Genomic DNA, 27,010 nt, shown 5'->3' with positions numbered 1-27,010 from the left:
TGTGACTTTGTTCTGTGTGTGACAAAAATGTAGGCAATATGTTTCCATCCAAATATATTACATAAATTTGTGCAAAACTGGAATAACGCCTAAAAGATGCGAATAAAGCAGCGTTTTCATCCAACAAGTCAAAGAGAACACAATCGTCACTTTCTGATTAACTTGCGCCAAATATCAACAATAAAAACAGAATTTACTGCAGTAGAAGAAGCTGCGCCAATTATTTTTTTATTTAATAAATGTACTTGCGCCTCAGAAGACAATGCTGACACACAATGATTACGTGGGGGCGTTTGAAGCCATGAGACGCGGAGATCTTGACACGCTCCAGAAGCTCGGAGGTAATTAATAATATACAATAATACTGAAACAGGTAAGGCATTTTAGAATGACCAAAACAACATTTAAGATGTTCTACAGTGTGCTCAGTCTGCTGGTTTGTCCATTCACACACATTCATCATCATCTCTAACAAACCTTTTTTTAATGCACATACTGTAATTTGTTAAGTGTTTCCTTCGTAGTTCATGCGCATCTTTTCTTATCAAATAAAAGTTTAACCTACTCAGTTATGCACATGTTTTATTATGCGTATTTTCAAAAGTTATGTGAATCATGACGTTTCCATCAATCGTTTTTATGCACATCTCCAAAATGAGGTCTAAAATAGGTGTGCGGGGAGGAAAAAAAGGGGAGGAGACCAACAGAAACTCAGAGTTTAGAAAATAAAACCTGCTCCGGACCAGGTTAGATTCACAGAGTAAGTTACCACAGTAACTGACTCTGAGTTAAAGTTACCTTTCTTTCAGAAACGCGCTTGACTTACCCTGCTTTCTTGAGTTTAACAAACCTGCCATTTTGAAATTAAAAACCCAGAGTTTCTCTCATTTCAGGGTTAAAATACTCTGAGTTTTCACTTAACCTCCTTTCTGAAACAGGCCCCTGATGTTTTATTCCCCTGCATAAGTTCTATGATTAACCCGGGGTCAAATGTTGTTATGGAGGAATCGTAATACATGTAAAGCTTTTTTAAACTTCTTCACGGATAAGATTTCTTCAATTAGGTCTGGAATTGTTAGCAACGATATTGTTTTTCCTGAACCTGATGTGTCCCCTGCTGCAATTGTTTGTTTCACACCTGTCTCTCTTGTGTCTCTGACTTATACAGTAGGCCAGATAAAACTGTCCATTGGATATTTTTCCATCAAAGTTTTTTAAGCAAGCCTTTGAGATTATTGGCCCTAGTGTTTTGTCCATTATAAATAGGAGTCTTGTTTCTGGTGTGGTGCCTTTTCAATTCAAACATGCACTAGTGCAACCTCTTTTAAAAAAACTAATTTGGATAAATCTGTGCTGTCCAATTTTAGACCTATTTCTAAACTACCCTTTTTATCTAAGATTTTGGAGAAAACCTTTTTAACACAATTGCAAAGCTTTCTGGAGTGTAACAGTATTCATGAAGTTTTTCAATCAGGTTTTAAGGCATATCACAGTACTGAGTCTGCACTGCTACATGTGATAAATTACATTTTGTTATGTAGGGACTCAGGGCACTCTGTGATCCTTATGCTTCTTGACCTTACTTAAGCTTTTGAAACTATAGACCATGAGATCCTCATTTCCCATCTTGATAATTTGGTGGGCATTCAGGGCTCTGCTCTTAAATGATTTAGATCTTATTTGTCAAACAGAAGCTTTTGTGTTAATGTTGGTCAGACCTTTTCATCCTCCAGACATCTGACATGTGGAGTTCAGTAAGTGTATATCCTTGGACCTATTTTTTATTTATTTATTTATTTTACCTTTTGGATCTATTTTTTTGTAAATATGGGGTGACTTTTCATTTTTATGCTGACAACACTCAGATTTATGTCTCTTTTAAAAGCAATTATAAAAATGGCTTTGACTTCCTTATGAGATGTCTAATCAAGGTTAAGACCTGGCTGTCGTCAAATTTTTTAAATTTCAATGAAAAAAAAATGAGCTGGTCTGGTTTGGCGATCCTAACCCTCTGCATTTATTAGGTTTTGGTGACTTGTGGCAAAAGTAAAGTAATTTCTCTCTTTTAATGACCTTGCGAAGGTGATCCATGCTTTTATTTTGGGAAGACTTGTCTATTGCAATTCTCTATATGTGGGTATTAGTCAAAATGCCCTGAATAGTTTGCAATTAGTACAAAATGCAGCTGCGATACTTCTGACAGGGACTTGCAAGTATGAACATATATCTCCAGTTCTTTCCTCTCTGGGCTGGCTGGCTGTTAGGTCACTGATTAATTTTAAACTATTAATTTTTGTTTTTAAATCTTAAAATGATCTGGCAACACCTTACTTATCAGACCTCCTACAGGTATATAATCCTGGTAGGTCACTAAAGTCTTCTGATCAGTTTATTCTTTCGGTACCAAGGTCCCAGTGTAAGGAAAGTGGGGATCAGGCTTTTGCTGTTATCGGCCCAAAACTCTGGAACGGGCTTCCACCCCACAGCAGACATGCTCTAACTCTATCTGTTTTTAAAAAGCATCTGAAACTCCATCTTTGTTCTTTAGTATTTGAGCCTTTTTAATGTTGAGGGGTTTGCCTTATTTTTTTATTGTTATGTATTTGATGTAGGTTTTATTTTATTTAGTATTGATTGTGTTCAGCACTTTGGGCAGTGTTGTGCTGTAAAAAATGTGCTATATAAATAAACTAAGTAAACTAACTAATTAGCATGTACTAAATCATAACTGTGGACACAGCCTAGATTTACTTATAACTAAGGGTTTACAAATTTCACTAACCGTTGTTAAGAATCTTGCACTAATCTGATAATTTATATATTTTCTTTGACATAATGATCACTCTAGCCATTGAAGGCAGATCTCTCAGAAAGAGATGCATTAAAGAAAACATTAGTAAGCAATTTTTAAAGGTCATATCACTAGCACCCAGCATATCAGCAGACTGTTGATTTCTCTTTAAATTGCTTAACTCTAAACTTAAGATTACCATGGATGAAATTGCTACTGTTAAAGTCAGGAAAAGGACTGGGAGACAAAAAGCACCTTGGAGATCAAATCAACAGCAGTACGGATGATAAAAAGACAAGTTGAGCTCAAGTGGAGGAAGGCAAAACTTATAGTCCAGTAAAATATCTATAAAGTCTCCGTGCTTGTAACGTGGAAGTAAAAATTGCTAGGCAGACTAGCTTGATCTCAGAGCTGCATTTGATACTGTCTGTCACAGCATACTTCTGGATAGGCTGGAAAAATGTGTTGTGCTTTCTGGTATGGTCTTCAAATGGTTCAGATCTTATTTTAAAGGGAGAGGTTACTATGTCAGTACAGGTGACCATATGTGACACCCATGACATGTAGAGTCCCACAAGGTTCAATTCAGGCACCTCTCCTGTTCAACCTTTCAACCTGTGTCAAAACTTTCTTCAGGTAAAGAAAAAGGAAACTGAAGTCATTGTATTTGGAAACAGAGATGAAGTTCTCAACGTAAATGTGTACCTTGGCTCTAGGAGTTAAAAATCTTAGTGTGATTCTGGAGCCAGATCTAAGTTTCAGTACTTATGTTAAAGCAGTAACTAACCCAGCATATTATCATCTAAAAAAATTGCAAGAATTAGATGCTTTGTTTCCAGTGAGAAACATGTTCATTATTTTATCACCAGCAGGGTGGATTACTGTAATGGACTCCTCTCCGGTCATTTAAAAAAGACAGTCAGACATTTGCAGCTCATTCAGAACGCTGCTGTCAGGATTCTGAACAAAATCAGAGCTCATCACACCTGTCCAAATATGCTCACTAAATATAAAACAGATCACTCAGATCATTAGGATCAAGTAAATTAGAAATTTCAAATTCCATTTTCTACTACATACACTGTTAAAAATTGTCCCGTTAAAAACCAGTAAAATACTGGCAGCTGCAGTTGCCAGCATTGTACTGTTATTTTACAGTATGTTGCTGTAAAAATACAAGGACTACATTGATATACACAATACTCAAGTGAACTCATTTTGTTTACTGAAAACAATTGCCTCAAATTTGCCAACTGCTGTGAGTTTATGAAGTGATGTGCGATATGCTTAGAAGCATTCTTATAATGATTTATAACTTATTTTAGTTAATTAGAAAAGTTCTGTTTAACTCAATTGTCTTAAATTTCACATCAGCATACATACATGTAAAGTTGGTATTAACACAGAGAGATTCTTACTGCATCAGCAACTAAGCAGCCACTGTCTTTAAATAAAGAAACATGCAAAATAACATCAGCAGCTTATTGTTCATCCTTAACTCATACACTGGCTCTACTCTCCTACAAAACGGTGACACTGAAGAAATTTGCTTCAGGTTTTTACTGAAAATACTGTTGTTTCCTTAATTTAACAGTAAACTACTGGCAGCTGTGTTTGACAGCAATCCACTGTTTTTTACAGTCTACCTCCGTAGTTTTAATTAACAGTATATTACTGTTAAAATACATTTTTACACTACACTGTAAAAAATTGCTGTTAAAAAACGGTCAGATTCTACAGTAAAATAATGTTTTTTCACTAAAACAGTAATATTCTGTTAAAAACAGTGCTTTCTGGGTAACATTTTTGTTTTCGAGAAAGTAACCAACTGCAGAAAACTGTGAGCTAACAGAGTTCAGATTCAATGTTTTGAAGTCTGTGTTTAAAATCACACTTTGTGTCCTTGTTCACTATTTCATACACTACTTCACCAATATAGTTCACCTGACAGTTTTAATGAACACTAATGAGTGAATTCAGACACTGATGAACACCTGCTGTTAATAATCACAATTACTGAAGAAAATAAACAAGAAATACAAACAGTGACTTGAGTTACAACATTAAATAAAATCAAATAAAATAAAACATTAAACATTATCATCATTATCATTAAACAACTCCACAAACAACAGCAGACACACTTATTACTGACTGATTTGACTTCCATACTATTCTCATTGAGATCCAACAGAAATTAAGGTGTTTTTTGTGTCACCGTAATGGAGTGAGGGGCTGATTTAGTTGGGCTCTTCACCGTTGAACTTATTTAAGAAGACTTTCCAACTGCTGTAATACAGAGTTTACAAAACGTTTGTACTATAGCAATAAAGTTGGGAAGTCAATAAGTTGAGAAATCTATTTGTCTGAACTTAGTTCTGATAAATGTTTAAGTATAAATCTGGATGGAGGGCCTCATGCAATCAATTTTTATGCTTAGTTACAGGTATTAATTTAATTAATAAGAAGTGGAAACAGAAAAGATATCTCCGTAATTACTTAACAATTAAGAAATAACATACAAAAACAGTTCAGTTATGACAAATACACACCCAGACCTCATGAATCTGACCTTGTATCTCAACAATGGTAACATCTCAAATGTTTCATGCTGCAATGCATGCTGGGAGTGGCACTGTACAAATATCCCAGCATGCATTGCGGTATAAATAAATGTTGTATAATGGTCTAACAGTTTTCTTTATTTGTGTTTGATTCTGCTGTTGTTTATGTTTAGACTTTCAGTTGCCTGTTTGTGAGTTAAACTGTTAATTTTGTTAAATTTTGTTAAATTTGTTGTCACCATTATTGAGGTTCATACGCTGATTATTGATGTCTCTTTGAGTGCGATTGACACCATAGAGCAGTGTTATTGTCCAAGATATTCTTAAAAACTTCCAGAAATCATTGCCATATATATATACATATAACGTACAACAATAGATTTAACATTGAATAGGAGCAGTACATTTTATTATACTAAATGAGAACAGACTCTGCCATTTAATAGCAACATGAACATCACCAGATCTTATTTAGGTTTTTGGCTGGCTTGCCTTAACAAAGGAGCTTTTTGAACAAAGTTCTTAACAATTGCAGCAGCCAAATTATATAAATGTTAAAAATGACAGGGCTGAGAGCCCAACTAAAGCAAACTCTGTTCTCCATGATGGTGACGTAAAACTTTAACTTTTTCTCAAGAAGAACTTTAGTAGATGTTATACAAAAATACATGTATTAAGTAATAAGTGTAGCTGGTGATGAAGTTTGTAGAGTTGTTTAATCATCCGCTGATCATTTAAATGATTTAATCATTTGTTGTTCTTCAGGTTATTTCATTATAAAGCTGTGACTAAAGTTTTGTATGTTCTGTTCTTGTTTTTTCCCTTCACTATTTCTTCATTTGTTCATTGTTAATCCTCAATTATCATTTAATTAGTCAGTTAATTAATGAATTTATTTCAGCTTTGCTCCATGTTTCTTGAACACTCAGTAGTGTGGACACTCCAATTAAAACTGAAGTATATGCTCTGGGGTTTAAAGGGTTAAAGTTGTGAGAGGTAAAAACACAGTGTAAAAATGTATTTTAACAGTAATATACTGTTAATTTACACAACGGAGGTAGACTGTAAAAAAACAGTATATTGCTGGCAACCACAGCTGCCAGTAGATTACTGTTAAATCAAGGAAAAAACAGTATTTTACTGTAAAACCTGAAGCTAATTTCTTCTGTCTGTCACCGTTGTGGAGGAGAGTAGAGCCAGTGTATGAGTTAAAGATGAACAATGAACTGCTGATGTTATTCTGCATGTTTCTCTATTTAAAGACAGCGGCTGTTTAGTTACTGATGAAGTCAGAATCTCTCTGGTGATTCCAGATTTACATGTATGTGTGCTGTTGTGAAAAATAAGACATTAGAGTTAAACCGAACTTTTCTAATTACCTAAAATAAGTTATCATTATAAGCATGCTTCTAAGCATATATAGAACATTACTTCATAAACTCATTCAGCAGTTGACCAAGTTGAGGCAGTTGCTTTCAGTGAGCAAAATGAGTTCACTTGAGTATTGTGTAAATCAATGTAGTCCATGTATTTTTACAGCAACATACTGTAAAATAACAGTACATTGCTGGCAACTGCAGCTGCCAGTATTTTACTGTTTTTTAACGGGACAATTTTTAACAGTGTATGTTTTTACTCTCAAACCTTTAACCCTTTAAACCCCAAAGCATAAACTTCAGTTTTAATTGAAGTGTCCACACTACTGAGAGATCAAGAAACTTGTAGCAAAGCTGAGATAAATCAATTAATTAAATGACTATTTAAATGATAATTGAGGATTAGCGATGAACAAATGAAGTAATACTGAAGAGAAAAAAACAAGAACAGAACATACAAAAACTACAACTTTAGTCACAGCTTTGTAATGAAATAACCTGAATGTCAACAAATGAATAAATAATTTAAATGATCAGTGGATGATTAAACAACTCCACAAACATCATCCTCCAGCTAGACTTATTACTTAAACATTTATTTTTGTATAACATCTACTAAAGTTCTTCTCGAAAGAAAGGTTAACATTTTACGTCACCATCATGGAGAATAGAGTTTGCTTTAGTTGGGCTCTTAGTCCTGACAATCAAACTTTAGTATATTTTGGCTGCTGCAGTTGTTAAGAACTTTGTTTATAAAGCTCTTTTGATTTGGCAAGCCAGGCAAAAACCTAATAAGACTTTGTAATGATCATGTTGTTTTCAATAATACAAAACATGCACAAATTTAATATAATTTTCTGCTCTTATTCAATGTTTAAACTATTGTTTCACACAGTTTGCCTATATGTGGCGTTGAGTTCTAAAAGTTTTAAAGAATATCTTGGACAAAACCACTTTGCTGTGTAAGCTGCACTCAAACAGACATCAATAATCAGCATTTGAACCTCAACAATGGTGACAACTAACTAATTTATCAGTTTAACTCAGTTTGTAGTTTGTCAGTTAATTTATCAGTTTTGAGACCATTATACTACATTTCTTCATGCCGCAATGCATGCTGGGATATTTTTTACTGCGCCACACCCAGCATGAAACATTTGAATTGTTACCATTGTTGGAGTAAAAGGTCTGATTCATGAGGTCTAAGTGTGTCTTTGTCTTAATTGAACTGCTTTTATGGTATTTTTTTTTACTCGATGAAGTAATTAGGTATCTTTTCTGTTTCCACTTCTCATTAACTAAATTAATATATGAAGCATTAAAATTATTGCATGAGGCCCTTCCTCCAGACCTTTATCAGAACAAATTTCAGACAAGTATTTATCTATATATTGACTTTCCAACTTCATTGCTATAATAAAAGTGTTTTGTAAATTCTGCATTAGAGCAGTTGGACAGTCTAAACTTATGAGTTTAAGGGTGACGAGCCCAACTAAACCAGCCCCTCACTCCATTATGGTGACACAAAAAACACCTAAATTTCTGTTGGATCTCAATGACAATAGTATGGAAGTCAAAGCAGTCTGTAATAAGTGTGTCTGCTGTTGTTTGTGGAATTGTTTAAAGGTCCTCTGCTGAGACTGAAGGTGTTTTATTTAACTTGATTTTATTTAATGCTGTAACTGAAGTCACTGTTTGTGTTCCTTGTTTCTTTCCCTCAGTGACTGTGATTATTAACAGCAGGTGTTCATCAGTGTCTGAATTCACTCATCAGTGTTCATCAACTCTGTCAGGTGAACTATATTGGTGTTTTAGTTGATTGGGATAGTGATCAAGCGCACAAAGTGTGATTTCAAACACAGACTTCAAAAACGTCTAATCTGAACTCTGTTAGCTTAAAGTTTTCTGCAGTTAGTTACTTTCTTGAAAACAAAAATGTTACTTAAAATGCACTGTTTTTAACAGAATATTACTGTTTTAGTGAAAAAACATTATTTTATTGTGGAATCTGACCGTTTTTTAACAGCAATGTTTACAGTGTACTCTTCCTTGCACAGAATAGTTGTTTTTTTTCAGGCTTTGCTTTAACAAATAAGTGTTTCATCTCCCCTTTGAAGTTGTGATATTTTTCCTGAGACCTTTCAACTATTAACCTTGAGGCCCTTCCCTGAAGACTCAGAGGTTAAGGTCCCCATGTACTTTTCAAAACGCAGCTGGCATCTTGACTTTCTAGGGCCCTTGGTACCGCCCTCTAACAGACTACCATTCAAGTCTGGCAGTGGCTGTAATGCCTGTTTCACATCACAAGCAAAAGCAGTGCGTGCGCAGCGAGGATTTAGAGCAGAAGCAGCATGCAGGCATTTGCCTTTTACACCAGCTGCGTCTGCAGTGTACAGCTCTTCGGCAGCTGCTGCAGAGATCAATCTATCTCTGTCTATTCTATCTAGTTACCAATCTCTCTATATACAAATACACGTTTTTCTTTAAACATTTCTTCTTCACCAAGGCCCACAGCAACCACCTCCTATGTTGTTTTTTTTAACCTGCAAGTCTTTGTTACAAATTACATAGATCATACAGTTTTGTATGCTTCTCAAGCTATATGAGGTGTCATTAGTGTCATTCATGTCTGGTGCACTCAGAAGACAATCGCCTGTGATATAATGTCATTTGTTTTTTGATTGTCAGGTTGTTGTAGGCCTAGTTATGATAATATTTATACAATATAGTTATAAATAATATTTATTCGATCAAACTAGTGTTACTTTCTTTGCTTCAGTAATGTCCAGCGGTAGAGTAACAGATCATGCAAAGGAAGAGACGGACAAAAGTGATCAATGCATGCGCTTCTTTTACTTATTTTCATGTTGTCAGGTTCACAGTGAACATAGCTTTCAGTTGGAATAACTTGAGTGAACATAAAACAAAGCCGAATAAAACATTCTTCCTCTGCTTCAGCTGCACAGCACATAACAAGCTCACATCATCAAGCAATCGACAAAAACTCCCATAAATAGCAGTCTTAAAGCAGCCACTTTCTATTTCCCCTCTCCTGCAACACTAGTGTGCAACTTAAGCAAAACAGATACTAAAATTGTTTTACATTTGGTTTTGTAGTTCAGGCCTTTATAAATGTTTGTTGCAGTTTTTAATCGTTTAAGTTAATTTGATTGACTATATAAAAATCCCTTGATATTATTAACACATTTATTGGGTAAAATTGCTTTTTACTGTCATTCAATGTGTTTTGGTCATTATCAATACACTGTCACTTTAATTGAGCATCAGCAGCACGGCAAAAATAGACCCAGCACTAAAACTATCGCAGCACTGCTGCTTCAGTGACGCTCACGCCTCGCACTGACGTGCTGCTGCTGCGTGTGGTATGAAAACGCTAATCTGTTAACATGGACATCGAAAAAACGCACTGCTTACGCTCTGCTTACGTGCTGCTTACAGGCTGCTTATGCTTGCGGTATGAAACAGGCTTAATCCTTCCCTGGCTTGAGCTCTCGTAAGAGCTGGACATGACACATTTAAATTGGCAATGGAATAATTAGAGGTTTTGGTGGGTTGTTAAGGTTTATAAAGCACTGGAAAGTCTCTCTCTAAAACTTTATCAACTGGTAAATGGTCAGCTATGGCAACTGTAAGCAAGTACATTTTTTTTGTGCTTCCACCATAACCTCAGCTTCCACCATAATACTGCTTTATGTCCCTATGTACTGAGGTGGTGTTCAAATAACTGACATTATTTACAAAGCGTGATTTTACCATTGACAAAGAGGTTCCAGTGTCTAGTGTTAGTGCTTTCAGGTCATGTCCGTTCACAGTAATGTCAAATACATTCTGACCCTCGCTCATAAAGTCAAAATCACAGTTCAATTCTGTTGGCACATAACAAAAACCTGTAAGTTTAGCTTTACAAGCGGTACACACAAATGCTTTATAGCCTGGCTGCTGGCAAAAGATAGCAAATCAAGTCTTTGGTTGCAGGTTTTTGGCTTTGTGCATTGTACATCACTATGACCCCTCTCATGTTATGTAAAGTGCGATGTACAGTACCTTTATGCGGTTAAGTACAGAGCCCACCACAATGTGCGCTCAGATACTGCTAAGCCAACCGTCCTGCTGCTTGTCCTGACTTTTGCGATGTGACAGGTAATGTGACTTTATCACATGCTCCAAAATTAGGTACATTCAAATCAAGACTTAAAACACATCTGTTTAGCTGTGCCTTTACTGAATAAGCACTGTCTGACAGATCTCACTATTATGCATTTCTTTTTTCATTCCTTTAAAACCTGTTTTAACACATTTTAATCTGTATTTATCTGTTTTTAATAACTTTTATTTTTTGTTGTATTTATTTTCTTATGCTTGTTTCTTTTATAGTTGATTGTGTAAAGTACTTTGAGTTACCATTGTGTATATAAATAAATAAATAAATATATATATATATATATATATATATATATATATATATATATATATATATATATATATATATATATATATATGTGTGTGTGTGCTATATAAATAAACTTGCCTTGCCTGGGGTTGGCTCCATGAGGGTGTCACCCTATCTAACAGCTGATCAACATGCCGTCTGTGCACTTGCCCATCACTAGTTCTCACTCTGTATGACAAGGGTCCTGTGACATCAGTAAAGACCCTCGGCGTCCACTTTTTAGAACCCTTGGTGTAACTTCTCATGTACACCAAGTCATGTGGCCTTAACTCTCTGACAATGCCACGACCCTTTTCAGCATTCAGCTCCAGTTTGCGAAACATATCTTCTCCATGGTCAGGGTGTAAATGATCCAAGGCAGTGGTCAGTCGCCGATTCATGAGCAACTCAGCAGGACTTTTTCCTATTGATGAATTTGGCGTGATATTTTGTGATAGCAAGAAGCGAGCCAGACGGGTTTGCCAGTCACCCTTGGTGATGCGAGACAGAGTATTCTTGGTCGTTTGCACCATACGTTCAGCTTGGCCATTCGAATAAGGTGCTATAGTGACGTGATGAATGCCATTGCGGTCTGCAAATTCTTGGAACTCTGAGGATGTAAAGACAGTGCCATTGTCTGAAACTATAACATCGGGCAATCCATGTGTTGCAAAAAGCAGCCTCAGTGTGTTGATAACTGCTGACGATGACATAGAACTCATCAGGGATACGTCCAGCCACTTGCTGTGTGCATCCAGCACTATGAGGAATACTTTGCCTTGAAAAGGACCCGCAAAGTCGATATGCAACCGGGACCATCTTTTTGTTGTCCACTCCCAAGGATGTACTTTTGCTTTAGTGGGTGCATGACGTGACATCTGACAGGTTCTGCATGCCTTAACGATTTCCTCTATTTCTCCATCCATGCCTGGCCTCCACACATAGCTCCTCGCGAGCTCCTTCATGTGTACAATGCCTGGGTGTGGATCATGTAGCATAGACAGTACCTCCCTTCGGGCCGAGCTTGGGACCACCACACGACTTTCCCAAAGCACACAGTTCTTATGTGCAGAGAGCTCATGACGGCGCAAAATGAATGGTCTAAACCGGCTATCGGTTGTCTCTGCCGGCCACCCATGCAGTACCCAATGTAACACCTGTATCATGACAGGGTCTTTTAGTGTACAGCTGGCAATTTTTTCAGCATGCATGGGTGCTTCTGGGACCATCTCCAGTAGTAATACTTCCAATGGTGGAGGTGTAACAGCATCAGGCGCGGGTAGAGGTAAGTGACTCAGGGCATCAGCATTTCCCATTTGCTTTCCAGGCCTATAGCACAACTCATAATCATAAGCTCCCATGATCAAACTCCAACGCAGCATCCGAGGTGAGAGAATGACCGGCATGGGCTTGGAATGGTGCAAGAGTCCAAGCAGGGGCTTGTGGTCTGTAAAAATCACTAAATGGCTGCCTGCCAGATACTGGTGGAGTTTTCTGACAGTGAAAACTACTGCCAATGCTTCCTTATCAATTTGCTCATAATTTCTCTGTGGTGGTCATTGTTCTAGAGGCAAAACAAATGGGCTTTTCCTGGCCATCACGTTCCAAATGAAACAATAAAGCACTGAGGCCATAGGGTGAAGCATCACAAACCACTGCTAGTGGTTTCTTCTCATCATAATGCGCCAACACCTTATCTGTTTGCGGCAACTGTTTTGCCTGAGCATACACCATCTCATGCTTTGCTTCCCACCGCCAATGGGCGGACTGGTCAAGAAGACGATGCAGAGGCTCCAGGACGGTGGCCTTGTTAGGGAGAAAACAGCTGTAAAAGTTAAGAAGTCACAAGAATGCCTGAAGCTCTGTCTTGTTCCAGGGAGATGGAACCTTTTGAATGGCGTCCACTTTTTCACATGTTGGTTTAATGCCATCCTTATCCACATGAAATCCTAAGAATTCCACTTGGTTTGCTGCAAAAATACTTTTTTATTTTTTTAGTCGCAAACCCGCTTCCGCAAAACACTTTAATACAGCCCTTAGCTGTGCATTGTGTTCCTCCATAGTCTTGTCTGAAATTAGGATGTCGTCCAGGTACGGTTGGACACCTGGGATGCCTGCAAGCAAAGTAACCATAAATCTTTGAAATATTGAAACAGCTGTTGACACTCCAAACTGTAAACGTCGAGCCTGGAAAAGTCCACGGTAAGTGTTAATAGTCAGTAAGTCGGCTGCTTCATCATCCAATGGGAGCTGATGATAAGCTTGTTTCAAGTAAATTTTTGTGAAAATTACTCCTCCTGCCAGTTTTGAGAACAGTTCAGATGCTGTAGGAATAGGGTATACATCAGGTTTCACAGCTGTGTTGACGGTACAATGATAATCTCCACAAATCCTCAGACCCCCATCTTTTTTTGCTACGACCACTATGGGTGTGGCCCACTTTGCATGTCGCACAGGCTCAAAAATCCCTTGAGCCTTCAATTTATCCAGCTCTTCATCAAGGTGTGGCTGTAAAGCAAAAGGAACTGGACGGGCTTTAAAGAAACGTGGCGTTACTGTGGCATCAATATCAATTGAGATTAGGGGCATTCTGCACACCCCAATGTCCTGAAATACCTCCGCATATTCAGTCAGTATTTCCTCCATGGCCTGGTGCTGCACTCTGTGCACGCCTTAAACTGATATGCCAAGGGCATCAAACCAGTCTCGTCCCAACAGACTAGTGCCCTGGCCTCCAATAACAAACAAAGGCAGTGTGTTTTGTGTCCCTTTATACAGCACTTCCACAAATATCCTTCCTTTTCCTTCCAAAGTTGCTTGTGACTACTGCCTTAACACTCCGCTGTCTGCATGCATTTCAGGAGGCTGAGAGGGCCAAAGTGAGTGATAAGTATGCTCACTAATCAAGGAGCATGCTGCTCCTGAATCCACTTCCATTGTGTGTGCTTGTTTATTTAGTATCACAGTGGCCAAATATGGCTTATGCCCCCTTTTTGTGATTTGGCAGTTGCGCTGAAAACAGGGTACTCATTTTGCTGGTCATGAGTTACAGTGTGTGTAGGTCGTTCTGCAGTGACACCGGCTGCCTCCTTGTTATACTGTCTTGTCTTGGAAAAGCATACTCAAGCAATGTGTCCTTTTTTTTACAATAATGGCATACAGCAGTGAAAAATTTACAGGTTTGTGGAAAATGCTGGCCGCCACACCTGTAGCATGGTTTGTCACGGTTTTGAATTTCACTTGTTGTCACTTTGTGTGCTGATGCTTGTGTATGTGTTGCATAAAGAATGTCATCGTGAGGCAGTGATTCATGTTGTTGCTTACGAAGTAGGCAGTGTTGGGAAGGTTACTTTGGAAATGTAATAGATTACAGATTACAAATTACCCTATTTAAAATGTAATAAGTTACTGTAATTTTCGATTACTTTATAAAAGTAAGGTAACTAATTACATTTGATTACTTTTTGATTACTTTTAATTTTCTAATAAACATTTTCAACTAAATAATTTTCGAGCATTTATACAGAGCAGGAGTGAGCTTACAGTAGCTCTGTTTACTGTTAGAATCTCAAAAGCTTTCATCACTTAAATAAAATTAATTTAATTTATTTAAATTTAAAGTAGAGCCACCACAAAACCAGACCTTATCACAAAAACATGTTTACTGTTGTTACAAAATCACAATGTTAGTTAGTTGTGCAGGTGATTTATGTGGCATTTGCAATAAAAAAAATACATCTAATTTTTGAAATTTTAATTTTTAAATCGAAGCCACTTAAATCCAAATCAATCACATCTTAGTGATCAATAAAACTGCCAATGAAACATATGAGGCAGAACTGTTCATTTCAATTATTTACTGTAACTAATATGCTGTACCATACAGGAATAAATTATAGTACATAACAGCAAAAAAAAAAAAAAATCCAATAAAACCAGGTGTTACACATTTAAAACACTATTGATCCGCGATCTGTAAATGTAGCTTGTGTGGACACTACTACGCTACTTCACTAATAAAATAGCTTCGCTACTGTGAAAAGCTATTTGATTTTTTAGCGATGCTACCGTCACGCTACTGAGAAATGTAGTTAAGCTAGCTACACTGGTAATGTGATAACATCACTTTGACCAGAGGAGTCTGCTGGTGCCCTGAAATTCACAAATCGATAACTTTATAAATCATAATATATCATTAGAAATGAAAGGGTCTGTTTTTATTTCTGTACACTCACGATAACGACAAAAACATTTGCTTTTATAAAACAAAGAAACGCTAGCTTACATACCTGCAGATGCTTCCTCATGCTTTTCAATGGCAAGGAGGATTAGACATGGTGCGCCCATGGCCATTAATTTGATTTAACAGTAGGGGGGGACAATAAATATAACATTTCTTAGGAGCAATTTTTTAAAGATTTTTTGAAGGGGACACAAATAATACAGCCGAATTGTACTTATATGTCTCCGCAGTTAAAAATGGTTTTATTGTTCATATTACAGCATGGAGACTACATCATTATGGTTATTTTCAAAGTTTTTCTCAGGTTCAATGACAAAGCAAATTTTTCTTGAAAACTATTTATTGCATTGTTTGTTGTGTTTTTTACAGTCAACAGACTGACTCCTGAAGCCGAAAAATGCAGGAAAAGACATTTTCCATACTCATAATAACTAACTGGTTTACATTACACTGAGAGATCATATTGTAAATTGGTGAGCCTGTGAGGTTCATCTGCTAAACAGCCACAACTCAGAAAACATTTTTAAAAATTGTTCACCCCTAAAAGAATTGTCATTATCCCTTCAATAAAGCACAACACCCTTACCTGACACTGTACATCTGACTGACCCTGCTCTGCCTGATCCTCAATCAGTTCTTTCTCCTCTGCCTGTGATTGATAATGTGACATTAGTATTTTCATAAGCACTTATTCTGAAAGCCAAATTGCTTAATATGTGAACTTTTTGTACTTGGAGTTTTGCTGCACTGAAAAATTATCTTATGTCCATTTTCCTTTTCTCTGTCATTTTATCATTGAGGTAAAGTTGGTTTTATATTTCCACATTCAGTCTCTCATAATATAACCTCAGAAGAGTATTCATTGGAAATTCTAAATAGTAGAATTATATTAGCAGCCAACAACCATCAAAGTACAGCATTGTTTACAGTTAGTGTTAATATTATATTGGTTTACCTAAAGGTTCTATAAAGACGCTGCAACTGATACAAAATACAGCAGTCAGAGTTTTATTGAAATTGAAGACACAAGAACATATCACAGCAGCATTAATAGAATAAATTTTAGGATTCTTTTAATAGTTTATAAGGCACTACACAACATGACACCTTTCATACTTTTCTGACTGCTTATCAAAATATAATCCAAACCGTTTGCTACGCTCTTCTAGCACTCGACTTTTAGAATTTCACTTTGTAAATCTAATGCGATCTGGCGGCACTTCTTTTAGTCACTATGCTGCAAAATCTTGGAATTGTCTCCCAAATGATGTGAAAGAATCCCCCAGAATTTATTTTTAAAAAGTTTGTTAAGAAGCACCTTTTTAAAATTGCGTATGAATATAAGTTTGTGAAGTTTATGCAATTTATCTATATCGTGTAGTTTTATGTACATATGCATGTACGGTGTGTGTGCATGTATGTAAAGAATATTGTGTGTGATTGTGTAGATGTATGCATATATGCGTGTACATGTATGCTTTTATCTGAGTATATATTTTGCTTTAATTGTCTAATGTACATTATTTTGTATTTGGTTTATTTTACAATGCCTGTTTGTTGTTTGTGAAGTGCCTTGAGTTCCATGTATGTAGAAAAGTGCTATACAAATAAAATGTATTATTATTATTATTATTAATGTTGTTTTGAAGTCAAACTTGCGTGAGATTTCAGTTCAAATATTCAAAGTACCATGGTAAACAGTGTATGAAGCTGTCACTGAATGAATGTGCGAATATAAAACCAACTTTACCTCAATCATTTTATCTAGTCCATGACACTGCAATGCAAGTTTATTCTGTAGCACATTTTATATACAATGCTAATTCAAAGTGCTTTACATAAAGAATGAAAAACTATCATAAAAATCATCACAACAATAAAAACAAGGACATTTTATATTTTAAATTAATTTAGTCACCTAAGAACAACTGAAATTGATTATACAAAAAATAAAGTGGGGCTAGTTTGGACGTAGCACAGTGCTCATTTATCAAATCCACAGATAAACAATATGCTAATTGTGGCCGTTAATGTAAAGTTAACATTATGCCAAGTCGTCACAAATGAAACAATGCACTTTGGCGTATTATTTTGCAGTGCGCCACTAACGTATGCAACAAGCTAAACAAGCATACATTAACTACATGAGTAATTTTAACCGCTAATACAGCAGATTCATGGACATCTGTAATCTGCATTTTTGCCGCAACTAATTTATAAATGATTCTGCATTAACTTTGAAGAGAATCGATTTATTTAATGCGATTAATACACCATACTTATTCAAATTCAACATTGACCTGTAGCCACACACCTAACTTATGCGTCTGTCTGTGACTGTGTGTGACAGACTGCGTGTACGTGAGGAGTAGGTGGATCAAACCACTTTGAGGAAGCGGGGGTGAACTCTTTCTAAATGCATTTTAAATAGTAAATGCGTTTTTTTTCTACTTAGACAATTATTTTAGGTATACACACATATATTTTTCAAAATAGAGAGTGTGTTTATTTATATATTTTATTTGGTGAGGAGGACAATGAACATGTTCCCCCCCCCCGGATTTATGCCCGTGGTTGCGCCGCAAATCAAATACATCAGCGCTTGAATAAATGGCCTTAGCAGAAGCCGTCGTGCATATCAAAAACAGGCAAAGCAATAGATTAATATTATTCAACATATCACAGAGATTTAAAGAAAAATATTAGATGTAACCCGATTTGTCATTTTTAACATTTTCAAAAATAACTGTAATTTAATTACATATTTTTCTTAGTAACTGTAACTAATTACTGTTACTTTTATTTTGTAATTAAATTACGTAACGTCGTTACATGTAACTAGTTACTCCCCAACACTGGTCAGGGGTGGAGTGAGCGACATATCTGAGTAGGGGCGAGAGGGGTGTGCAATGTATTTAACGACCGGTTTGCAAGAAATTATCATTCATTTGCGGGCATTTGGGAGTCTCGGTGCACTTGCGGGATACTCCTAGTCTTAGCAACTGGATGAATGTAAAGGAGGATTAATCAAAATTGTTTCTACTCTATAACTAATGTTCTTAACTCACAGCAATAAAACTTTACAATGAGTGCAACAGTTTGTATTCTATAGTTTATTATTATAATTTTTCATATCTGCAGTTTGGCATTTTGGCATTTTTTTTTTGCAGTCCACTTACAATCCAACATGGAAATCAATGTTTTCTTTATTGGCATTGATTGTTTTGAAATTTAAATGTCATTAACATGCCTGTGTTTTAATTTCTGTAATAAATATGGCTGTCAAGCCAGGATCTTGATGGTTTATTATAGGTATGTTGTTTACATAAAGAAATCTGTGTTACAAGTTAAACAAAAATTCTATTAAACAATTATATTTTGAATTTTAATTCTAATAAACAATTATATTTTGAATTTGATTATTTTTTTGTCTTGCGTTTACATTAGTTTTACATTTAAATAGCCAAAATTACAAGTTTCAGTATTTTATTTTTTTAATTTTATTTTATTGACACCACTAATATATATATATATATATATATATATATATATATATATATATATATATATATATATATATATATATATATATATATGTAAATATAATATATAAATATAACTTTACCATTACTCAAGTATTAAGATTGTTACTTTTACTTGAGTACAGATTTTGAATACTCTACCCATCTATATAAACATATCTGGGCTGCAATAATTAATGACCAGTGTGTGTGCAGGAGTTTGGGATCTTAGCTATCTCTTGACATTTGGCAACATTCTGCCAGCTGGCTCAGACCTGTTTGGTGTGCTGCTGTGTTAGCTTCTTATTTTAGCCTTGCCAATGTTACAAATTCCATAAGGGCAGATAACACTCACTCACAGCAAAGGGTCAGACCTCCAGTTTGTCTGCTGGGACCTGGACTAGTTTGACTTTATCTGATTTGACTTGATTAATTAATAATATATTTAGGGTTTTGGGTTGTAAATTTAAATAACTGACTTTATTAGAATAACTGACATTCCATTCAGCAAATCTTAGTAAACGTCACCACTAGATTGAGACAAAAATGCTATTAAGTAATATGCATTTTAAAAGGTGGGACCCTTGAAGCAGAGGCAGAAGATTTTTATACAATTCTGTGTCAAATAATCAATGTCATAGTCTGTAAGAAAACACAACTCTGAAAAAACAATCCTAATCTGTCCAAAGTCAGATGAAGCAGAATCAAATTTTGGATTCAAAGCACCACATGGCTAGGCAACCTGAGCTTGTTTGATCTGCGTCAGGAACACCATTTCATGTGACATACAGTGAAGGCCCTCAGGGCGCCACTAATACTCTAACACTTCCAGGCAGACTGATAAATTGCAACCTGTCATATGATTCTTGAAAGTGTCTGTTTGTATATAATATAATATAATATAATATAATATAATATAATATAATATAATATAATATAATATAATATAATATAATATAATATAATTTCATTTTCCAATGAAATGACAACTTATCTAGCATACAAGCAGCGGATGCCCTTCCAGCTGCAACCCATCCCTTTATTAATCTGGGGTCGCCATAGCAGAATGAACCGGCAACTTATCCAGCATATGTTTTATGCAGCAGATGCCCTTCCAGCTGCAACCCATGTCTGGGAAACATCCATACACACTCATTCAAACTCATACACTACAGAAAATTTTGCCTACGCAATTCACCTGTACTGCATGTCTTTGGACTGTGGGGGAAACCACAGCACCCGGAGGAAACCCACATGAATGCAGGGAGAACATGCAAACTCCACACAGAAATGACAACTGACCCAGCCGAGGCTCAAACCAGCGACCTTCTTGCTGTAAAACAGGGGTCACCAATCTCGTTCCTGGAGGGCCGGTGTCCCTGCAGGGATTAGCACCAACTCGCCTCAACACACCTGCCTGGATGTTTCAAGTATACCTAGTAAGACCTTGATTAGCTTGTTCAGGTGTGTTTGATTAGGGTTGGAGCTAAAATGTGCAGGACACCGACCCTCCAGGAACAAGTTTGGTGACCACTGCTGTAAGGGGACAGCACTACCTACTGTGCCACCACATCACCCCATATTATAATATAATATAATATAATATAATATAATATAATATAATATAATATAATATACTGAACTTCGGCGATGCGGTGGCACAGTGGGATCTTTTAGTGTCAAAGCAATATGTCACCTAACTGACCAGGGGTGCGTTTCCCAAAACCAATAGCCAACTAAGGTTGCAAGTTCCATTGTTACAAGCATAGTTTGTTGATTTGCTTTTTTTCCAAATTCATCATTCCAACGAACATTCGCAAACTGCGTCGCAAACTTGAGCACTGGCAACTACAGCTCTGGAGCTGTACTTTGAAACATTGTTCCTGGCTGTGTTCTATTCCCACTTATCCCCTTATGCCCTATTCAATTAGAACATTCTAACATTCAAAGTTGAAATTATTAAAAATAAAAAAGCATTAAAGTCATCTTTCTTGGGTGTAATTTGCTTTCAAACTATTTTTATCAGTTCAGTTTTAGCGATCTTCATGTTTACAATCGTGCTCCCTTCGCAGTGCATTTTTAAAACATTGATGTTGTTTTGAACACAGCCTCATGGCAAAAGCTTTAACCTAGGTGACCTATTATTTAAAAGCGGAATTTATGTTACGTCTTACTCTCCAAAGCTTGTGAAAACAAAAAGCATACGTTAATTCTTTGAATTTATAGTAGGTTATTTATTAAGTAGGCTATCTGTACTGTATATGACATGGGCCTGCTTGTTAGAACTTTCTGCAGTGGTTTACATCTGTTAAATTTTAAAAGTAAAAAAATAAACAATTTAAAATAAGCAATATCCTACTTAATAATAATAATAATTATTATTATTATCATCATAATCATCGTTAATATTATTATTAAAGTATGATTTTTTAATAAATTTTTTTAATGATTTTCTAATAAATAATAAATATTACATTTCATTATAATAAATAGCCTCATTATTTTTTATATGATTTATATAATATTAGAATACATGTTAGCTTTTTTAAGTGATATGTTTTAGAATAGAATATGTAATGTTCAACTTTTCAATAATATTAGTAAAGCAAGGATATTCCCTACATGCCATTTAAATATATTACAATTAATATGGAAAGCGAGTGCATGTTTTTACCAAATCTATATGGATTTTACTTTAAAGGGGTGTGCGTGTAAAAAATTGTAATTTGAACAAAGAAGTTATGGATTCTTCTCTAAAGAAGTGGTTACTTCACCCAGTTTAGAGCATAATTATGGGCGTTTTATGTAACAATTAACGTAGTTCAAGCGATGGATCTGCATCAGAGAAACTATGCGTTTTGGGATACACTCGTCACTACATCGTTCTTTTCCCAAGTGATGCATCGTAATATGATAGTTCAGCCGCGAGTTATGACGTTGTTTGGGAAACGCACCCCAGGCTGTTCTGTTGTTGGATGTAAAATTAAATCTATGTGGGCGAAGCAGTGGGGCAGTAGATAGTGCTGTTGCCTCACAGCAAGAAGGTTGCTGGGTCGCTGGTTCGAGCCTCGGCTCAGTTGGCGTTTCTGTGTGAAGTTTGCATGTTCTCCCATTTGCGTGGGTTTCCTCCGGGTTCTCGTTTCCCCCACAGTCCAAAGACATGCGGTATAGGTGAATTGGGTAGGCTAAATTGTCCGTGGTGTGTGAATGTGTGTGTGTGGATGTTTCCCAGAGATGGGTTGCGGCTGGTAGGGCAACTGCTGCGTAAAAAAAAAAAAAAAAAAAAAACTTGCTGGATAAGTTGGTGGTTCATTTCGCTGTGGCAACCTTGGATTAATAAAGGGACTAAGCCGACTAAAAAATGAATGAATGAATGTAATCTGTGTAAGTTTATAAATATATTCAGATTTTTTGTAAATTGAAATCATAGAGGTATCAAATAAAACCTGACTGACATCAAAAGAAATAAATGTGTTGACTGAGTCTTCAGTTTCATGCCTTGCTCCTATTTTAAAAACAGTCAGATGATTGTTTGCATCATAGAAACAAAGGTATCAGCTCACAGTTTTGGGGTGAAACTTGAAACAAAATAGGTCTCAAATGAGACCAACTGATGACAACTGATTAATTCAATATTACATTATAGGGATGCTCAGTGTGGGCAATGAAACTTACTTTTCATCTTCACTGGACCATCTAGGCCCTCTCTTTTAATAACCTTGGTATATAAAAACAATGGCCAAGCAAGTAGATCATTAATTACTGATCTAGCTCAAATCAAAACATTGATCAAAGAACCTTGAGCAAAATATACAGTATATACACAAGCAATGGCTGCTTCATAATAGTACAAAGGTAGACTTGAATATTTCACTACCAGACAAATATGAATACTGTTATGTCTAACTGAATCCTCTATATACATATAATTAGTAGCATACCAGATGACAACTCTGACTGCTGTCTCCTAGTGTGCATCCCCTCATCTCTGAGCCTCTTGGTCCGACGCAAACTGCCAAACCTCTTCATGGGAACCAGTGGGCCTCACATCCAGCCTGAAGATCAACCATACCCCACACAGAAACAATAACGTGCTAAACTAAGATCCTTTTTTGATGATGAAGAACTCAACACCTGTGAAGCCAGAGTAGAGTTCAGAAGAGAACCTGATCGAGCTGACAAAGCAGAGTCATGAATGAGAAGTTTGCCTTATACCCTGTAGGTGTTTGAATCTCTTCAAATATGCCACATATCCTGGCAGTCCACTTGGAATTTTTAATAACTTTTATAGTAATAAAATCTCCTGATTTCCCATTTACAAAGAATGAGCTTTCTTTGAAAAGAAATCCTTCACCTAGCTTTCTGTGTCAGTTGAGCAGACCCAGCTCACAAAGCAGCTTTGCTTAGTTCCCCATGTGTCGCAGATTGTCTCAGAAGTGATGACTTTTTAAATAATCTGTCCGCTCTATCTGTCTCTCTATCTTTCTCTTTTGTGTGTGTGTTTATGGTGAGTAACTACCCTACCCTCTCTGCAGAAAGTTGTCAGGTGCAGCTGTGTGTCTCTTTAAAATAGCATACACGGCAGGAAGCTGTAAATGGAGACCAGGCAACACAAGCCAGCTACACTATTGGTTTAGTCCTGCACATGTCGTGCCCTTTTGCTTGGCGACTAAATTCACATACAGACACAAAATGTAGTTTATTCTGCTATTTTGATTGTATCAAATAATATCTCCTTTTGTTTCAACTGTTTACTATTTTATCCATCCGCAGGCTGCATCCATAACTGCTTGTTTAATAGTACAAGTTATTTATATAGAAACTAATATTAACTTTAAGCAAAGTTTAAGAGAGATTCTTAACAAGACAACTGATTGAGATCATACAAATACAATTTTGTGTAATAATAACAACAGTCAAAATGCCTCCCCTTAACCACTGATTCAGCCTTGGTGAGTCTCCAAGGATATGATGAAACTGTTACGATCACCAGCAGTGTTGCCCTTGCAGGCTGCTGGCCATGGAACAACTAAAAGGCCAATTGTCCGATTACTTTTGGTCCCTTAACAGGTAGGAGGCAAACTGTTGTGACCCCTACATTGTTGCAACATATTGATATGCGGTGTAGTTTTTTCAACTTTTGACCAATTTGAGTGAGAAATAAATTATAACAAAATCATAACAAACTTTATTGGCAAAACAGACATTTTACATGGCTATTACATAGACTCTGAAGGAAACATGAATAGTATTAAAATCTGTGACAGGTGTAAGTACCTAACGCAAATCATACAAAATATTTCAATTAATTTGCATATTAAAAGTTATTATGTTAACGGGCAACTATGATGCAAAATAAACTTTTGGAAGCTGTTTGGACAGAACTGTGTGTAGGTATGTGTGTTAACACTCATATTGGAGACATATAAACACAAAAAGTTTCTCTCTTTCTCTCTCTCTTTTATAATTCCCGATATTAAAATAGGATCCAAATCCCAGCAATTCTGTGGCCCACCACAACATAACGTAGCTGTCTGGTTTTCCCTGCCCACTGAATAGACTGACAGCTGCATATTATCATGTCTCCATAGTAAGATGTATAATTTTATCTACAAGGCAGGGTTTGCAAAGAAACTGGGTGTGGCAAGTCGAATATCACATCACCATGGTCCTCAATGCACAACAGGTGCACCACCTTCATGCCCAATCAACCATGGCTGCAGCTCATTATGAGAGGCATATATAAGGACACCAAAGGAAGACTTCAGTGAGCTGTATTCTAAAAAGAACACTCCAAACTAACCTTCTCTCTCTTATGCCTCACAGACTCAGGTGGCTGATTGGAGTGTACCCTGCTAACCATTTAACTACATGGCATTTATCACCAAAAAGCATGGTATGCACCTGGGAGTTGGAGAAAGCATCAGACCAGCACGTTACCACATACACACTGAATTCATTGTAAATAAACAGCCCTCTGGGGCTTTCACCTGACTTTATAGCGTGTGTGTTTTTCCCCGCACTCGAATTAAAAGACTTGTTCCAGTTATCTGTGATAGCTGCACTTCAATACTTAGTTTAAAATGTTTTTAAAAGTGCATGTTTGTGTTAAACATCACTATGTAAAAAAAAAAATCACTTTGTAATTTATAATAGCTGGCATCAACTGCATAGTGTCAGTACAACTCGAAACGAGGATGCTTTAATCCAGTTTTGTGGTCAATAAACTAGGTTGATTTTGTACAATCGCAAAATGTACAGTGGTGTATCGTATCCTCTAACATTTTCCATAAGTAGACGTGCAAAAACAGTGCAAAGTTAAACGTGTGTGTGTGTGTGTGTGTGTGTGTGTGTGTGTGTGTGGACTGCAAACTTTGTAATGGCATTGTGTTTGACTCAACACTCCAGAAAGGCTCGAGTTAGCTCCGCAACAAATACATCAAATAATAATTGGGAAACTTCCTTGCTTGGGCTTACTGTGATATTTCTCATAAGCAGATTTTCTGCTTCATTTTTGCATAAGCGGAATGGTGGGCGAGGAGAACCAGTGCATTTGTCTTTAAAGGCACAGGCTACAAAAACAACTGCAACTTCCTCAGACCCCAAAATGTATTTTTAAGCAGGGTGTAATAAGTGATCAGATGGTAATTTTGAGCTGAAATTCTGGAGACACTAAAGACTTAACTTGAACAGTACCCGTACAGCTTAATTTTGTTATTTTCTGAAACATTTACCTTTTTTTGAAAATTTTCTTACATCCGAAAAAAATGTAAATCATTGGTTAATCAATGAAGTCAGATTAAACACAACACAATCTCTAACATTTTAAGCAGAACATGGTGTTTGATGCTTTAAAAAAAATCTATTACCTTGGAAAAAACAACTTTTGTGATCCATTAGTACTTTTGTGAATGCTGTAATTTATCCATGCATGCTTTAACACAAAACAGAAAACCCATCAATATTCATATATTCTCCACCCAGTGAACTTTTCTGTCGAAGAAAGTTTCAGAATTCTGCTTTTCAGTCAGGTCGATAAAGTTTTGTCAATTACTACTACGAAAAAAACGAACAAAAGCTATGCCTAGAAAAATTTACTAAACAGTATACAGAATCTTTAACCTCAAACTTTATCTTCCTACTTTATTTTCAAAGTTCATATTACTTGATTAATGCTGTCAGTGGGCTATTATTTTAAAACAAGCCCTACGTCACAGCACTTATAAATGACTACATCTAGCGGAGTGGAGGCATGATTCACTAAAATGGAGCATTTATAAGAGTCATTTGTTCCAACTGCATTTTAAAGACACAATTCATTTTCATTAGAGAGTTTCTCGAGGCCCCAACACTGATGCTTAGCCCATTATGTAGTTGCTGGATGCATGCTTGGTCAACACATGGTTTGGGATCATGAAAAATGTTTTTAAAAATCCTCTGTCAAGTCCATTCATCCAGCTTTACGTACAGCATTGTGTTAAAGTTTTCATACAGTCCTTTGCTGAGTCTTGATGAATTACAGAGCATTATGCAAGCATTATTCCTGTCCTTGCCTTTCTGTGTTTTTCATCCTTGTTTTTTTATTACTGTTGTTTTTCTGTCTATCCTGATCACTCACCTCTTATTCTGACTACGCTCTTGGATTACCCATATGCCCTTGTTTGTAACTGTTTTGACCTTGCCTGCCTGATGATTGTCTTTTAATAAACTGCACATGGATTCTCACCTCTGTTGCCCTGACCCATTGTTACAGAAGACTTAGCCAAACATGGATCCTGCTGTAAAGATCATGTGTCTCAGTCAGGGGAATCATGTCATCGAGGAATATGTGGAGGACTTGAGAAGGTAGCGAACTTGTAATCCATGAGTGGCTTGTGTTTGAATATTTTCTTCCATGGTGGGCTATCTGAGCCACTTTATACACACATCCCATTGCACGTTCCCCACGGGACATTAATGGTCTATAGTAATCTACAACCCAAGTATTACAAACTTTATCTGTTAGGTTGTAATGAATGTAGTGGCATGACTTTAATTCCACACTACCATTTCATACGACCATTCA

General features: G+C 36.3%; 1 protein-coding gene across 20 annotated transcripts in view; it reads right to left on the bottom strand.

Annotated features, from left to right (window-relative positions):
* The window catches only part of prkag2b (protein kinase, AMP-activated, gamma 2 non-catalytic subunit b), a 91,823-nt gene that overhangs the window by 42,438 nt on the left and 22,375 nt on the right, over positions 1-27,010 (bottom strand). For 5 of the 20 annotated variants that reach the window (XR_002455802.2, XR_012390903.1, XR_012390910.1 and 2 more), the window contains exons 1-2: positions 23,161-23,441; positions 22,887-23,079 (exon numbers count right to left, since the gene is read on the bottom strand). The exons of 11 other annotated variants lie outside the window; for them this stretch is intronic. Coding sequence is in view for 3 of the 9 variants with exons in the window: in XM_073923789.1 (XP_073779890.1) it covers positions 22,887-22,974 (88 nt within the window). In the remaining 6 variants the exon portion in view is untranslated. Of the gene's footprint in view, positions 1-22,886; positions 23,442-27,010 lie in introns of those variants that run through there. 4 more of the 20 variants (XR_012390896.1, XR_012390902.1, XR_012390918.1 and 1 more) reach the window with 1 other exon arrangement.

The sequence above is a fragment of the Danio rerio genome, chromosome 2, assembly GCF_049306965.1.
Source record: "Danio rerio strain Tuebingen ecotype United States chromosome 2, GRCz12tu, whole genome shotgun sequence".
NCBI lineage: Eukaryota > Metazoa > Chordata > Actinopteri > Cypriniformes > Danionidae > Danio > Danio rerio.
Note: the sequence above shows the minus strand (reverse complement) of the source record. Positions and strands in the feature narration are given on the sequence as shown.